This window comes from Rhagoletis zephyria, unplaced genomic scaffold, assembly GCF_001687245.7.
Source record: "Rhagoletis zephyria isolate East Lansing unplaced genomic scaffold, Rhagoletis_zephyria_1.1 Rzeph_scaffold_06217, whole genome shotgun sequence".
NCBI lineage: Eukaryota > Metazoa > Arthropoda > Insecta > Diptera > Tephritidae > Rhagoletis > Rhagoletis zephyria.
In genome coordinates, this window is record NW_016163300.1 from 9821 (window position 1) to 22315 (window position 12495).

The 12495-nt window shown below is 38.8% G+C and overlaps 2 protein-coding genes across 2 annotated transcripts in view; one reads left to right on the forward strand and one right to left on the reverse strand.

Annotated features, from left to right (window-relative positions):
- The first annotated feature begins 1533 nt into the window (after nucleotides 1–1533).
- On the forward strand, nucleotides 1534–5207 carry ERR (estrogen-related receptor). Its single transcript, XM_017628801.1, has 2 exons — nucleotides 1534–2241; nucleotides 2951–5207. Exons 1-2 carry the CDS (start codon nucleotides 1606–1608, stop codon nucleotides 3926–3928), a joined length of 1614 nt encoding a protein of 537 aa, XP_017484290.1. The 5' UTR covers nucleotides 1534–1605; the 3' UTR covers nucleotides 3929–5207.
- Nucleotides 5208–11584: 6377 nt separating this feature from the next.
- Uxs (UDP-xylose synthase) overlaps nucleotides 11585–12495 on the reverse strand; it is a 6723-nt gene continuing 5812 nt past the window's right edge. Inside the window, exons 4-5 of the mRNA XM_017628802.1 lie at nucleotides 12402–12495; nucleotides 11585–12344 (exon numbers count right to left, since the gene is read on the reverse strand). The exon at nucleotides 12402–12495 is cut by the window's right edge and continues 17 nt beyond it. Coding sequence (XP_017484291.1) covers nucleotides 11799–12344; nucleotides 12402–12495 — 640 coding nt within the window. The 3' untranslated portion in view covers nucleotides 11585–11798. The remainder of the gene's footprint in view (nucleotides 12345–12401) is intronic.

Sequence of the window (12495 nt, forward strand, 5' to 3'; positions counted from 1 at the left end):
AAAATGTTGGACCAAAAAGTTTCAATAAAATATATAAAAATTTTGGGCGGGACGAAGTTCGCCGGGTCTGCTAGTAACTAATATTTTAACATTTTAATAACATCTAAACTTCCAAGTTATATAATATAAAAAATAATAATTTCAAAGCCATCTAGTTTGTTTCTGGTAGTAATTTCTAAGTGTCTCAGTTTTGGTGTGCTCACCCTTTATATAAAATGGATAAAAATAAAAAAATAAAAACAACACAAATAGCCAAAATATTCCAAGCAAAAAGAAAATAAAAAGAGCGGCACTTTGCTAAGCAAAGAGCCTCATTTGGCTCAAAGATCCGCGATTGCCCACCGTTAACATAGAACATCCAAAGGTTATTAAGTCAACCCAATAACTCCAAATTGGTAAATTTACACATTCATGCTTCTGGCATAATTTTTTATAAGCCTGTTCTACATATTTTTGTAGTAAGAAAATGGTAGTCAAATTTTGTGTTAATATTCTGCCATTTGTGTAAAAACAAGTCAATAAAATGTAAGTTTGGTATGTACTCCACCCTACTTACTAAGCTAAATTTATATTTGGCTATTAGTTAAGATTTTCTTTTCAAATGGAACCATTTGTTTACACATACGTATTATCAAGGATTAATCAGTCAACTACATTAAAATTTTTAAATAAAATTTTCGAGGGATTATTTTTATGACAGTTCGTCCAAAAATCATAATTTTTCTACATTTTTCTCAATTCCTCTAAAACTTTGTATNTGACACTTTTCAGATTTTAGTCCAAAAAGATAAGGAATGAACCTATAATTTTTCTACATTTTTCTCAATTCCTCTAAAACTTTGTATTTGTGCATTTGGTATATTCACATATTTCTAGGAGTGAAAAAGAGAATTTAGACACTTTGAAATAAGAGCCACCCTTATGTATTATATATTTATGTATGTATATATATATGTATGTACATATATGTAGATATGTATGCCATACTTCCACATTTTAATTGCACTTGCTTTTGTGGTTTTACCGCTTAGCTTTATGTTTGCGATGGTGTGTTATCAGCATGAATGAAGGAAGATTACATCTTTATAATTAATATCACCTATTTTTTCTGTAATATGCTACTGTAACATTTTTCTCATTCAAAACTGGATTTGTTTAGCACAATGATCTACGCTGATTATGATTGGCCATTGTCTGTGTTTTAAATATTTTCGATGGCTAATCATTAATTTGTGCATAAATGAGTTCTTCTGTAACCCAATTAAATATTTGTGTGTTTCTTCAAAATAGTAGACCTTCTCATGGCTCGAAGCGCACTGATATTTGTAAGTGAGCTTACCTGAATGTCATTTCAAGGTTTGTGAAATAACCTTTTTAGCACTGAAGTCTCAAGTATATGATGATATGTAGAACTGTGCATACATACATACATATGTATGTACAAATGTATTTAAAGTAATTGTTATCGTCTTAATTCTTTATCGTGTATTCTCTATTTATTAATAAATTTTTCTATTCCTCAAATAGGCGTTTGAAGGTTCAAGACCGCAGTATCATACAAACTCAGATAACTAAAGCTCAACGAAAGGAACAGCAATTCCTAAAATGTCTGACGGCAGTGTGCTGCACATAAAACAGGAGTTGGACATAAGCACCTCATGTTGCAGTCCGACCACCTCCACCACATTCGGTGTAAATCGGTCGAATTCGTATTCGAATGGAACCAGCGGTAGTACAAGCAGCACCAGCAGTGGTAGCGTCGTAAGTGGAGGTGGCACAGGTGCGAACACTTCCACCAGTGGCAATAAATCATCACCTTCTGTGTCCCCAGAGCGACAGCTGTGTAGCTCAACGACTACGCTAACGCCTGATTTGCAGAGGGTCGCCTTTACTAGCTGCGAAACAAGTACTTCAACTCCCTTAAAAGGCAGCGAATGTAATGGCAGCAACAGCAATTCTCTAGCTAACAGCAGTAACACCATTAGTGGCGGTGGAGCTACAACTGGCGGCTCAATACGCGACGAATTGCGTCGTCTTTGCTTGGTATGCGGTGATGTTGCATCAGGATTCCATTATGGAGTCGCTAGTTGTGAGGCCTGCAAGGCGTTTTTTAAACGCACCATACAGGGAAACATAGAGTACACATGTCCCGCTAACAATGAATGTGAGATTAATAAGCGTAGACGCAAGGCATGTCAAGCGTGTCGTTTCCAAAAATGTTTACTTATGGGCATGTTGAAGGTAAGTAAAACTACGTATGTACATACATACATACATATTTAGTTGAATACACACATATGTAAAGAAATTAACGGTACACATAAATTTTTATATGAGAATTGAAGTCGGCTGTGTTTTTGCGTAAAAATTACTTGTTAACTTTAAAATTCGAAAAAACAGTATCCATTATCTGTGTTACAGCTCCCCCCTTAGGAAGTCAACGGTGTTTTTCTTATTGACAAACCGTTAAAAGTAAAAATCTGAATACTAAAAACTTGCAACTCCCTCAAAACAAGTTGTCATTTTGCTCTTTCAATTTCCCTTGTAACCAAAACTTTTGTTTAAGTTTCCTTAAATACTGGATTGAAAACTTTTAGAAAATATACATTGAACTATACCAGTATTTCTAAAAGTGTTAAGATCTCTCAAGAGTTCATTCCGCTATCCTGAATGATTTTTTTTTTTTTTGGAAATAAGAGTTCCAGCTAAACATTTTATAACGTAAAAGCGATTTTTAGATGTAGGTACATATTTTGGAGAGGAGAATTGATACAAAATATGTAGGTGGGAGACACAAAATGTATCAAATTTTATAGTTTGCTGGGGAAAGAGGAAACGTTTTATATGAGGCATTCTTATGCACAACCATATAGGAACATATATGTAGTAGTTAATAATATTTCTATTGCTGAAACTTATAAACATACATGTGTTCAATTTCATTCTTCAGGAAGGTGTGCGACTGGATCGCGTGCGTGGTGGTCGACAGAAGTATCGACGTAATCCCATATCAAACTCTTACCAAACAATGCAGCTCCTTTACCAATCCAATAGTACCTCATTAGAAGATATCAAAATACTAGAGATTCTAAACGCATACGAGCCGGACGCACTTACGGTACAACAGCAACTAGAACAGCCGCACACAACTACCGATGGCAGCAGCCATGCAAGCATCACAAAAGTCACGCAGAGTAGTACAATTAAGCTGGAGCAAAATAATTGCAATAGTGGTGGCAGCAATAGTAGCCACAGCGAGATAATATCTTCCAGCATGACAACATCCACCCTACAGCCAACATGCATATTTCAAAACAACAATTGCGACGCAGACGAAATTCTCTCCGTGCTCAGTGATCTATATGATAAGGAACTGGTAAGCGTAATTGGCTGGGCTAAGCAGTTGCCCGGCTTCACTGAGTTGCCCCTCAACGACCAAATGAAGCTTTTGCAAGTATCCTGGGCGGAAATACTAACATTGCAGCTTAGTTTCCGTTCCGTGCCATTTAATGGTCGCCTATGTTTTGCCACCGATGTATGGATGGACGAATCGCTAGCTAAGGAGTGTGGCTACGCTGAATTTTACTATCACTGTGTGCAAATTGCTCAGCGTTTGGAACGTTTGTCACCGCGACGGGAAGAATATTATCTTCTGAAAGCATTGATTTTATCAAATTGTGATATTTTGCTAGATGACCAAAGTTCATTGCGAGCATTTCGTGACACGATCCTTAATTCACTAAACGATGTTGTGTGCTTATTGCGTTACGGATCCGCTGTCTCACATCAGCAACAATTACTCTTGCTGCTGCCTGCGTTACGACAGGCTGACGGTATATTACGTCGCTTCTGGCGAGACATATGCCATGGGGGTAAAATAACAGTAAAAAAATTATTTGTAGAGATGCTTGAACCGGTGTCCAGGTGAGAACGCATTTGTGCGAGTCGCAAGACGTGAAAGTTCCTGTAAATAAGTACACATAATTCTCATGCGCAATTGGAAAGCAATGTGGTGTGATCAAAGCACAAATAAGTAAAAACAGAAACTCAATATATGTATGTATGTAGCTATAGCGAAAAAAATATACATAGTTCAATTATTTTAATATCTGCAACGGTGGCGGTGATTGTGGAATAAAGGACATTTGGGGCTTGCAATGGTTTTAAGTATTTTAATGGGCCGTATAAATAAAAACTGAGCAATTGCTTTTTTAATTTCAGATCTTTTTCTCGATTTATTAAAAAAATTTATGTTAAAGGTCTGGAATTTTAAGAAAAAGAGATTGCTTAGTTTTGTACATACGGCACAATATGTACATACATATGTATATCGAATTTGATACTAACTATAAACTTTGTTTACGAATTCGGATTTGAAATAGTACATGAAATATTAAATTAAATTACAGTAATGTAATGAACTCAAAAATTTCGAATTTTTTTTTTAATTGCCGTTCGCATTTGAAATTGAATTCCAAAACTTGCGAACAGTAACGTTCTAATTCAAAGAAATACAATCAATGGAAATTTGTTATTATAAACATGTTTGTTACATTTAAGATTTAATGTAACTATTCAATATCAGGCAGCATACTACTTAGTACAATTGTGTTTAAGTAAAGAAAAATTAGTGATTAGTATAAGTACTAGCATACATTGCATAAACGAATATCTGTAATAGTTAAACACTTTAAGTGAACTTTTTTTGTTATAATATATTAGAAATTTGTTTGAAAAAATAGAGAATATGCCACTGTTTCATTTTAAATTTTTTATGCTTGTTATTATGTAGTATTGCTATATGAAATTCAACACAAGTGAAATGCATTTCTTCATGGATATACAAATAATCTTACTTTGATTTATGTATAACGAAATCATGCTATCGCATTTTCTAAAATTTGTACAATTGCACACACTTTTCAAAAGAGGCACAACTCAAAAATCAAGTACGGAAATATAACTGCTTGTGTATCATACGGATTCAAGGAAATCAATACAAAAATAGTTATAGCAGTAGTTTTCTAGTTTGAGGAAATAATAAAGAAAAAATGATATGCATTAATTGGAGATAAATTCTACGAATTAATTTATGCAAAAAAATTTATAAATTTTTTTTTTGAGTTATGCTTCTTTCGAAGAGGGTATGCGATATATATGCATGTATATGGGATAAAATGCCATACCTGCATTAGAATTTGTTGATGTTGTCCACGAATCAGGGGGATTCGATCTTTATTAAAAGATTTCGTACGATTTTGGCCTTATCGAATTTTCGGAACTTATTTTGGACTTAATAAATTTTCCTTTCATTGAATAAAAACGAGAAAAAATACAACAAACACATTTATCCTTTACTAAATAACTAGCTAAGAGCATCTGCCGGACATCGAAAATAATCGTTATTTAGTGATTTTAATTTTTTCGACATGATTTGAATGTTATGAATGACCGCTTTGATCATTAAAAAATNCTTATCGAATTTTCGGAACTTATTTTGGACTTAATAAATTTTCCTTTCATTGAATAAAAACGAGAAAAAATACAACAAACACATTTATCCTTTACTAAATAACTAGCTAAGAGCATCTGCCGGACATCGAAAATAATCGTTATTTAGTGATTTTAATTTTTTCGACATGATTTGAATGTTATGAATGACCGCTTTGATCATTAAAAAATCTGATCCTATAGTTTCGAGCGTGTTGATTGATTCGAGAAAATTATATTGGCCTCAAAAGAGAAGACCTAATTTTCCTACATGTTATTCCAATGGGAAAAATAAACATTTTAGGAGGGTGCCCCGATGAAAAATCCAAAATGGAATTTTTTTGTACCATAAAGCGGCTCCGCTGGATTGGCTATGTAGTTCGAATGGACTCCAACGCTCCAGCTCCAAAAGTATTCAACTTGGTACCTGCTACAGAAGAAGAGGGAGGCCCCCATTGCGATNTTCCAAAATGGAATTTTTTTGTACCATAAAGCGGCTCCGCTGGATTGGCTATGTAGTTCGAATGGACTCCAACGCTCCAGCTCCAAAATTATTCAACTTGGTACCTGCTACAGAAGAAGAGGGAGGCCCCCATTGCGATGGAAAAACCAGGTAGAGAAGGACTTGGCTTCACTTGGCATTTCCAATTGGCTTCAGCTGGCATAGAAAAGAAACGACTGGTGTGCTGTGTTGAACTCGGCCAAAATCGCTTAGGCCCTTACAGCGCCAAATAAGAAGAGAGGGAGAATGTCATACACAGTGCAAGGTTTAAAAGACTAGGTCTAAAGAATGATACAGCTAGAAGTATTCAATAAGTATTTAGTCTTGGGGCCATTTTCACCATGTCTGGTTAACACTAATCCCCAGTTAAGCATCGTTATCGTCGTATACCGACTCCGTGCATATAACATTGAGTCGATAACGGCGCTCCTAAATTTGGCCTTTTTATAGACTTCCAATAAAGATTTACTCTCGGACTGCTCGCAGTTTGGATCACTTTATTAAACATGAACATACTTGAATGCAGTTATAATGGTTTATCCTCAACTTTTTATGCATATTTCATATAATTGGGTTATGCACCTGAATTGATGAAATCCTAAATCACTGGAAAGTGTCGGCAATGCAGACACAATATATTACTTTTATCCTAAATTTAACTGCCCAAAACTTATTGCTAGAAATTGCTCAAATTTTCGGGACAGCCACTTATATGTAGATACATTTGTTGTAAATTATCAATATATATTTAATTCATTTAATAGTTGTATTTAAATTTGTAGAATTCGATCAACTTGCAAACAGCCCTAAAAAGCACGTTTTTGAAAGAATATCCCCAAATGAGAAATGCAAGTTTATGAAAGCACAAGCTGGATAGCACAACAAATCAAAATACCTCTAGCGGTATACCTTATGAAATACCTCCTTTATAAAACTCATTTACAAAAACAACAGAATATCTGCTGATAAAACATATGTACACATTTTATACATGCATACACATGTCTGCATACATACCTACCTACCTACCCATGCATACATATGTATATATACAAGTATACAAGTAACCGGTGCATTAGAATCGATTTATTGTAAATAACATTTAAATTAGTTTAGGCTAAGTTCCAAGTAGTTTGTAAGTGGACGACATGTATGTATAAAAAATGTTATAAATTATGCAGTAACAGGAATAAATTAAATTGTTTGTAGTATGTATGTATGTATATTAGAAATATTGGTGAACAATAATTTGTATACTTTTGAAAATAAAAAAAATATAGCGATTGATCATTTGTGTTTATTTCAATAATTTGTTTCTGTTTTTATACACCCATATTCCAGAAACCGATCACCTCGGCATAAGTTTGAAATCGGTAAGGATCCCAGTAAATATTGGGCAGGGTTAACAATTCGAAAATGATTGAAAAACAATTTTTTTTTTCGATTCTCACTTTTGATAAAGAATGTGGAAAAGGTTACTGTTCGATTCGAGAACTAGGCCAACTCCAGCACAAGGAAACCTTCATTATATGTATCAATTTTGAGCAACTTCGCGATGACGACCTAGAGACTTGAAACTTCACAGTTGACTCAGAACCCGTTGACAATGCAATACAAAAGATGAATTAATTCGATAGGCGGCGCAGGAAAAACCCGTATTTATAGTCCGATTTGGTTGATACTTAGCGCGTAAATTAACTACATTAAAAGGAATAATACCACGAAAAATTCCATCGAGTCGATATATTTGGTAAACCAGTATTTTTGGTCCGATTTCGTTCATATTTCTAATTCTAATTTAGGGGTTGATGGTATCCCAATAAAATACACCTTGCAGAAATAATTTTGGAAATTGTTTTCGCCTCCTATGAAAACACTTTAGAATGTTTTTCAGTGAATTTTCTGGGTATTAGCCATTCACCCCTTATTTCAACCCCTAATTTAGGGGTTGATGGTATCCTAATAAGCTTTTCCTTAATCTATATTAAATTTACTACAATTAAAAAAAAAAAATTGTATCGGTATCATGATTTTCCTTTGAGATACAGCAAAAAGAAAAGCGAAAGGACATCGATTTCTAGAATTTTCTTGTTTTCAGCAACTTACCCGTTATTTTAACCTCCAAATGAAGGGTTGATGATATCCCAATAAATCAATCCTTGCAGAAGTAATTATAGGAATCGTTTTCGGCACCTATGAAAACACTTTATAAGGTTTTTTTTTTATAAGCCTTTTCTTAATGTACATTTCATTTACTGCTATTTAAAATAAAAATTGTATCGATATCGTGATTCGCCTCTGAGATACAGCAAAAAGAAAATCGAAAGGTCATAAATTTTTTGAACATGGTCAACTTCGCCCCTCATTTTAACCCCTCAAGTAAAGCGTGTTGACGTTCGCTTTAGTTTTCCTTTAACCGACATAACTTGAACTTTATTCACACAAAAAATTATTGCGCTAGCTCTTTTCCTTCTCGTTATATTAGATTTTAAACAAAAAAATGTGATTTAGCCCATAGTGCGGCGTGGATCGGGCGCAGCTTCAGGTAGAAGGCACTAAGGGAGCAGATACTCTGACCCCGGAATGCAGGCACCGCTTCGCAAGCAGGAACAGAGCTGATAGTCGGCGTCGCTCCGGCAGTCGTGACCACTCCGGGAGCCGAGGCCGATCCAAGGGTCGGCATCGCTCGAAGAGCAGGTATCGCTCCAGCAGCAGGCAATGCTCTAGCAGCAGGCACCGCTCTAGACGCAGGCGCCGCAGGTCTCCCAGTCGTACCTCATCGCGTGAGTGAGGGTGGAAGCTGCAAGATAGCACGGAGAGAAGCCGTAGGTGTAGACCGCCTCCATTACCCCCTCCGGTCGACCGGGAGCCCTTGATGACCACCATCGAGCTGGCCTTGGAGGGTCGGGAGTCAAGTGGTATCTCCGGTACCGGGAGCAGGGGAAGACGCCGAAGGCAGCCCGCGCTATGGCGGTGGTAAGACAAGATGTGGAGAAGGAGGTACTAGAGCGAGAAGAGAAAAAACGCAGAGGTAACACGTCTGCAACTGCTGGTATGCAGAAGAGATGACACAGTTGAACTACCCGCGCCTGCTGAAAAGCAGAGAAGCGGGCAACAACAGCAGAAACTTGCGCCCACCAAATGGCGGAGAAGGAGGGAATCCACAGGTACCATAACAGTTACATCAACACCCCCTCCGACAGAGTCTAGGGGCTTGGATGGATCTGCGGGCCAGGGTCGGCCACAGGAGGGTACCACTAAGCAGCCTAGCTATTCGTATGCTCTTAAAGGCATCCGGGTGGCGGTGCTGGTCTGTGATTACCCTGCTGCTGCCCTATGCCCTGAGGACCTAACCAAAATCCAGGATGCCATTATGGACGAGGTCCTTAAGGGGTGGATGCACCCACTGGTCTTTTGTGGGGTATTCTTCAGATCAGGCATGCTCCTTGTGGGCTGCAAGGATGAGCGGACCGCAGCATGGCTGGCAGATAAGACACCTAACATTGAGGAGTGGGAGGGGCCCGTGTTATGCACCAATAGGGGTTAGGACATCCCACCGGTGCATAATATCTCGATGTTCCATCCAAGATGCGCCGAGAAATCGGCTGAGTACGTGCTGGGGCTCATCCAGGCCCAGAACGAGGGCGTCCACACGTCTGCGTGGAAGTTGGTTTCATGCGGCGCTGAAGACAACGGTCTCAGGCTCAACCTGGGTATCGATGAGGCATCGTACGTCAGCATCAACAACAGAAAACAGACTGAGCTAAATACGAGGAGGTACTTAGGTTGAATCTAACTAAGATAAAAGCACAAAAGAGAAAGGTGGGTTGTATAGAGTTAGAAGACAGGGTCAACAGGCTGAACGGCAGTAATTTGGATGCCTTTACCTCCAGCTATCCCGTGTCAAAGCCAAAGGGAAGGGCTTAGCCTCCCTGGTGATCATCGGAACTCTCAGTTCTTAGGAAAGAGCTGCGTAGGATCTTCAATAGGGTAAAGCGCATCGGGAACTGGGAGGAGTACTCAGTCAGTCTACATCATCCTAAGAGGTCTTAACCTTGCAAAAAAGTGGTGCGCAGACGTAGGTTTAAATATCAACCCTTCTAAGACAGCTATAGTCCCCTTCACCAAGAAACGAAAACTCCAGGGGATGAGGAACTTGACCTTAGACGGGGTCGTATCAATGTCGCCACAGAGGTTAAGTATCTGGCGCTTACCCTGGACTCCAGGCTTCTGTGGAGGGCCCATGTTGATGCGGTCACCTCTAAGGCTATGAGAGCGATGATGGTGTGCAAACTTCTAGCGGGTAAATCCCACGGGTGCTCTCCGAGCATCCTCAGATGGATGTACACCATGATAGTGACTTATCCTATAGTGACTTATGGTGCGTTGGCTTGGTATTCCAGGACTACAATGGGAACGGTGAGGCTGACCCTCTCTAAGATCCAATTTCTGGCATGGGTTTGCATTACGGGAGCAATGCGAACATGTCTGACGGCAGCGCCGGAGGTAATGCTGGAACTCGAGCCGCTGCATCTGTCAGTTGAACAGGCTACAAAGCGAACCCTACTTAACTTTGCGAGAGAGGGCTTCGACAAGGGCAAGGTGTTATCATCTAGGAACAGGGACAAGCTAGGTACCCAGCTCCCCTGGCTTTGTTCCCCAGTGACGATATTAACGGAGATATGGTCTTCGAAAGAAATTTCAAGACCTACACTTATAAACAGGCGACCTGGTGTGCCTCTATTAAGGAGAGTCAAATACAGGCGAGCGGGCGTGTACGGCTTCAGGCTGAAGCTTTCGATACCCCTGGGAACCTTCCCTAGCATCTTTCAAGCGGAGATCTATGCCATTAGTATGTGCGCTAAGATTAACATTCGCAGAAATTATAGGAATCAAAGGATACTTATATTGAGTGATAGTCAGTCGGCACTTATGGCCCTCTCATCATTCGAGATCAAGCCCTCCTTGGTTATGGAGTGTGTCGAGAGGCTTAATGCTCTGGCGGAGGTTAATGTTATCCAACTAATGTGGGTACCAGGGCACATGGGGGTTGCAGGAAATGAGGAAGCTGATCATCTGGCCAGAATGGCCGCTTCCTTGACCCCGATAGGACCTGAGCCCTTTGCACCATAAAGGAAATGCTCAGAAGAAAATTGCAAACAGAGGGAACTGCACTGGCGTGGCACTATGGGTCAACGTCAGGTAAAAAGCATATTAGGAGGTTACAATCTGATAAGATGCAGGCTACTCATGGATCTCCCAAACGAGAAACTAAGAATTATTATAGGTTTTTTGACAGGCCACTGTCGGTTTAGAGGACACCTTCTTATGGATGTGAGGCCGTTGCACGGAGGAGGTATAGGAGCATAGGGCACGTCTGGCCAAGAGGGAAGCACATACACTCACTGTTTCCGGGGTCTATTATGAAATTTAGACACTCTGGGGCTGGTTCAGGTGTTGTGATGAGCTAGGGGCACAATAGACCTACCGGTCGTAGTGCCATACCCAACTACATATCTCTATTAACTTTTTTTTATTTCGTAATTGTTTTCATACAGACAAAATAAATACAAAATCAAAACAACCGTAACGTATTGGAAAGGGAACTTCTTAACAGACTCGAATTTTATGACTGATTTGATTTCTTTAATTACCAAAAATTTTAACTTAAATACTACACATTTTTTTTTTTTTACTTTTAAATGTGCTTAATTATTTACACTCTAAATTCTCCTTCTTCCTTATATCAGCCTTAACATTTAACTTAAATTACATTAATAATGTTCTTTCTTTCAACTCAACTGAACTAATCCTTTCCTGGCACGAAACTTTGCCTACTCTGTTGGCTGCGTTCTATATCAGGAGAATCAAAATATTTCTTTGAATCTCTTTGAAATCGGTCGGACCTTTCTAGCTCACGTCGGAAATAGTCGATCGTACGATAAAGACCCACTTGCAGTGGTACTTTGGGCTCCCAGTTAAGAAATTTCTTTGCTCGTGTTATATCCGGTTTGCGACGCTGTGGATCATCTTCGACTGCATCAGTTTGCTTTACTTCGCTTTTACCCCCCACCAATTTTTTTATGATCCGCGCAAACTCTTCGATTGTGTGCTCCACCGGATTGCCCAAATTGACGGGCTGAGTGTAGTTAGATGCCATTAAGGAAATTAATCCATCGACCAGATCTGAAACATATTGAAATGACCGAGTTTGCTTGCCATTACCATAGACCGTAATAGTCTCATTCCGGAGTGCTTGTAGAATAAAGTTGGATACAACACGACCATCATTCATATGCATCCGGGGGCCGTATGTATTAAATATACGTGCTACGCGCACTTTGACGTTCTCCTGTAAATAAGCTAGAAATTTATGACTTGATATTGCAGTATGTTTGTAGTCGTATACTTGTTTTGCATAAGCGTAGCTAAGTGTCTCCGAGACGCGTTTGCCTTCATCATAGCATGCTCGTGGCCCAATAGGATTTACATGGCCCCAGTAT

What these genes read in the sequence shown, in the direction of transcription:
- ERR (XM_017628801.1), top strand. Translation starts at nt 1,606, where the DNA reads ATGTCTGACGGCAGTGTGCTGCACATAAAACAGGAGTTGGACATAAGC. An exon ending in TACTTATGGGCATGTTGAAG is followed by an intron (nt 2,242 to 2,950) that starts GTAAGTAAAACT and finishes TTCATTCTTCAG; the next exon opens with GAAGGTGTGCGACTGGATCG.